This window comes from Lagopus muta, chromosome 4, assembly GCF_023343835.1.
Source record: "Lagopus muta isolate bLagMut1 chromosome 4, bLagMut1 primary, whole genome shotgun sequence".
Taxonomy (NCBI): Eukaryota; Metazoa; Chordata; class Aves; order Galliformes; family Phasianidae; genus Lagopus; species Lagopus muta.
Window position 1 is genome coordinate 56,085,660 of NC_064436.1, and position 3,023 is coordinate 56,088,682.

At 40.7% G+C, this 3,023-nt stretch overlaps 1 protein-coding gene across 2 annotated transcripts in view; it reads left to right on the plus strand.

The window, feature by feature from the left end:
* LCORL (ligand dependent nuclear receptor corepressor like) overlaps positions 1–1,905 on the plus strand; it is a 73,986-nt gene extending 72,081 nt beyond the window's left edge. Inside the window, exon 8 of one of the 2 annotated variants that reach the window (XM_048941359.1) lies at positions 5–127. In XM_048941359.1, the coding sequence (XP_048797316.1) occupies positions 5–18 (14 nt within the window). In that variant the 3' untranslated portion in view covers positions 19–127. Of the gene's footprint in view, positions 1–4 lie in introns of both variants that reach the window. The other variant, XM_048941362.1, reaches the window with a different exon arrangement.
* The last annotated feature ends 1,118 nt before the right edge of the window (positions 1,906–3,023 follow it).

The window sequence follows — 3,023 nt, forward strand, 5'->3', positions numbered from 1 at the left end:
ACAGCACGCTACAAGTGAAAGTCTCTGAGCCGCAGAATTCAATAGATGTGAACACAGAAAATGAACATTTGAAGTCCATAAAGATGTGCCTTAATCAGCCCACTGAGTGGAATCTGAGTTTTTCAACAGCATCTCTTGCCAGCTGTAAAGTTTTTAACCAAAATCTCAAAACTGAGGAGAACAAATAGATTGCAGCTGTTCTTGCACTATTATTTTGTACATTGTTCTTGATTTTTTTTTCTGCTGAATAATAAGCATTTATTACATTGATCATGAAATGATCTTGTGTGATTTGGCTTTATATTACTATTAGCATTATTCATTTTGATGTACTTTTTTTTTTTTAAATATGAAATTTCACATCTCACTCTCATGGAATTCTTGCAGTACAGATTTATATCAGAATCAGATGTTCCCCTTCAATAGTATTGTGATTTTTCTATGTTCTCTAAGTTTAATTATTGTTTCCCAATTTTATTTTTGTGCACGAAAGTTAATATATTACGTAATTGTGGCATAAGTCACCATGTAACAATTTATGGTAATAACAATTCAAACAAATCTGTACCAGGTGGAGACTGACTACCTCGAAGCAAAGCTGTAACGAGAAGGTAAAGTATCCAAGATCTCCTTCATAAATGGATTGAAATGTACGAACAGCCAGTTTGTTTCTGCAGTAGGCTTTCATCTTCATTTATCTTGAGAACTTTTGTGTGGCAGTGTTTAATGACCGTAATGTCTCAAAGAAAGGCCAACCTTGCAGGAGAATCTCTTGAACGATTGTCATTCAGCAAATCTGTATCTGCACTTTTGGAGGTTTCCGCTGAACGGTCTTTCTTCCCCTTTTGTTTTAATGAATTTATGCCTGACACCAATTAAAATGGATGTAAATGCTCTTCCTATTTCTTTTTTTTTCTACTTGTACTTTGGAAATTCAATGTAATCATCAAAAAACTCTACTCAAAGAAGTAGTGAATGGTTGTAGCTGACTACATTGTAGACATTCCATGCCTAAATAAGCTTTAGCAAGGTTTATGTACTTTATTCATCCAAACTTGGTTATTAATAGAGCTATAACAAGTGTTAGAATAAAACCATACAATACACTTCTCTTTGCTGGAGTCATACATTCAATAGCTAGAGTAGAGGTTTTTAAATTCACTGCATTGCCTTTATTTGCAGAGAACCAACCCAGAAGAAATTTTTTCCTGGGAAATTCTGTATTTTATCTAACAAATCTTTTGAGTATTCACTTAAAAATATCTCAGTACTTAAGAAGATGATGCAACTCTTCTCTGCTGAAGCTTGTTTAATTACTGATTGCATTTGTAAGTTTAACAAATGGTTGTGAATCACTGTAACTCTCAAGTTCCCTCAAGACCACTGAGTCCCTGAGACATCAGAGCAGGACAAGGTACAGAATGAACATTCTTGATTGCACCCTCTAGATGGTCCTTATGTATCTTAAACAATTAATATATTTGGATTCTCTGGGAGCAAAAAGATGAGAATAAAACTTCCTGAGAGAGAGACATTGGAGTTGACTTCAGTGGAGCACCAACAAGGTACAATGAACTAAAAGGAATGGAGAAAGTCATAAAAGCAGTGGAACTGATGCATCCTGTCCTTATTCCTGTGTGTCTGAAGGAGGTACCATGCAGATTTCTCATCCTCTCAAATACCAGAATATCTGGTATCCAGATATACCAAATATACAGCAGAACTTCTCCATTACAGGAGTGTCTCACTTCCAAGCATCTATTTCTGCGAACTTGTAAAAATTCAGATCCATTACTTTCTGTCAAATTGAGTTTCAATTCATTGATGGGTTCAGAAGCTTTCAGTTAGCAGTGAGGCATCCGCATAACACAAGCTCACTAACCACTTCAAAGGTACAAGAAACAACTAGAAAGAGAAATGCTCTTGGTACAGCACTCATTCTTCACCTTAAGATAGCAGTTGGCCAAAGGAAACTCTCACCAGGAGAAAATGTTTTAGTTTTTATAGACTTTGTAGAGTTTTTGATTCTGCAAGTAAACAATCAACCTCCCTTATTGCCAGTGATTAGCTTTGAAAAGTACACCTAACCATACTGCCCTTGCAATTCAGCAAACACCTCTCTCAGAAGATGAGGTGGTTTTTTGACCGTATGTTCTGTTGCACTGCAAACCCTTTCCTTGGCAGAGGAATACCCAGAAAGTTAAGTTAAGTTCTTTACTAGGAGAGTGGTTAGGCCCTGGAACGGGTTGCCCAGGGAGGTTGTGGATGCCCCGTCCTTGGACGTGTTTAAGGCCAGGTTGGACGGGGTCCTGGGCAACCTGATCTGAATGTGGATGTTTGGTGGCCCTGCTAGGCAGGGGGGTTGGAACTACATGATCCTTGGGGTCCCTTCCAACCCGGGTGATTCTGTGATTCTGTGATTCTGTGAAAGGGGACAGAAGTTTCCTCCTGGCTCCTGATGAAAGTTCCGGCCTGAAGGAACATCATGGGGTAATTCAGGTAGAGATGAACCCGAAGAGGTCCATAGCACAACCACATGCCCAAAGCCAGGGCAACTGTGGGATCAGGCCAGGTTGCTCAGGACTCCTGAGTCAGGTCTCAAAAACCTCCTAGGACTGACCCTGCACAGCCATTTCGTGCGACTTGTCCAATTGCCCATTCCTCCCTGTGTCTGCTCTGAGTTTTGACTTCAGTCCCGTTGTTTCTTGTCCTCTCATGACGTGCAGGAACAAAGAGCCAAGCTCCACATCCTTGCAGGTAACTGGGGCCCAAGCCCAGCTCCCCCTCACAAGGGGAGCTCTCCAGCCCCAGCCAGGCTGAGGGCCTCCCTCAAACTCAGTCCGGTTTGTCGATGCTTTTGTTAGCACACACACCAGTGAAACCACATCCACAGCTGAGATCCACTGACCGACACTTCAGAGAAACCTCATCTTTCAGTACAGCATTCCTGAAGAGATTCCAGGGATGGGACCTGCATATGCGGCAAGGCAGGACAAAAGGCAGAACTGAAGATCTTCAATTTA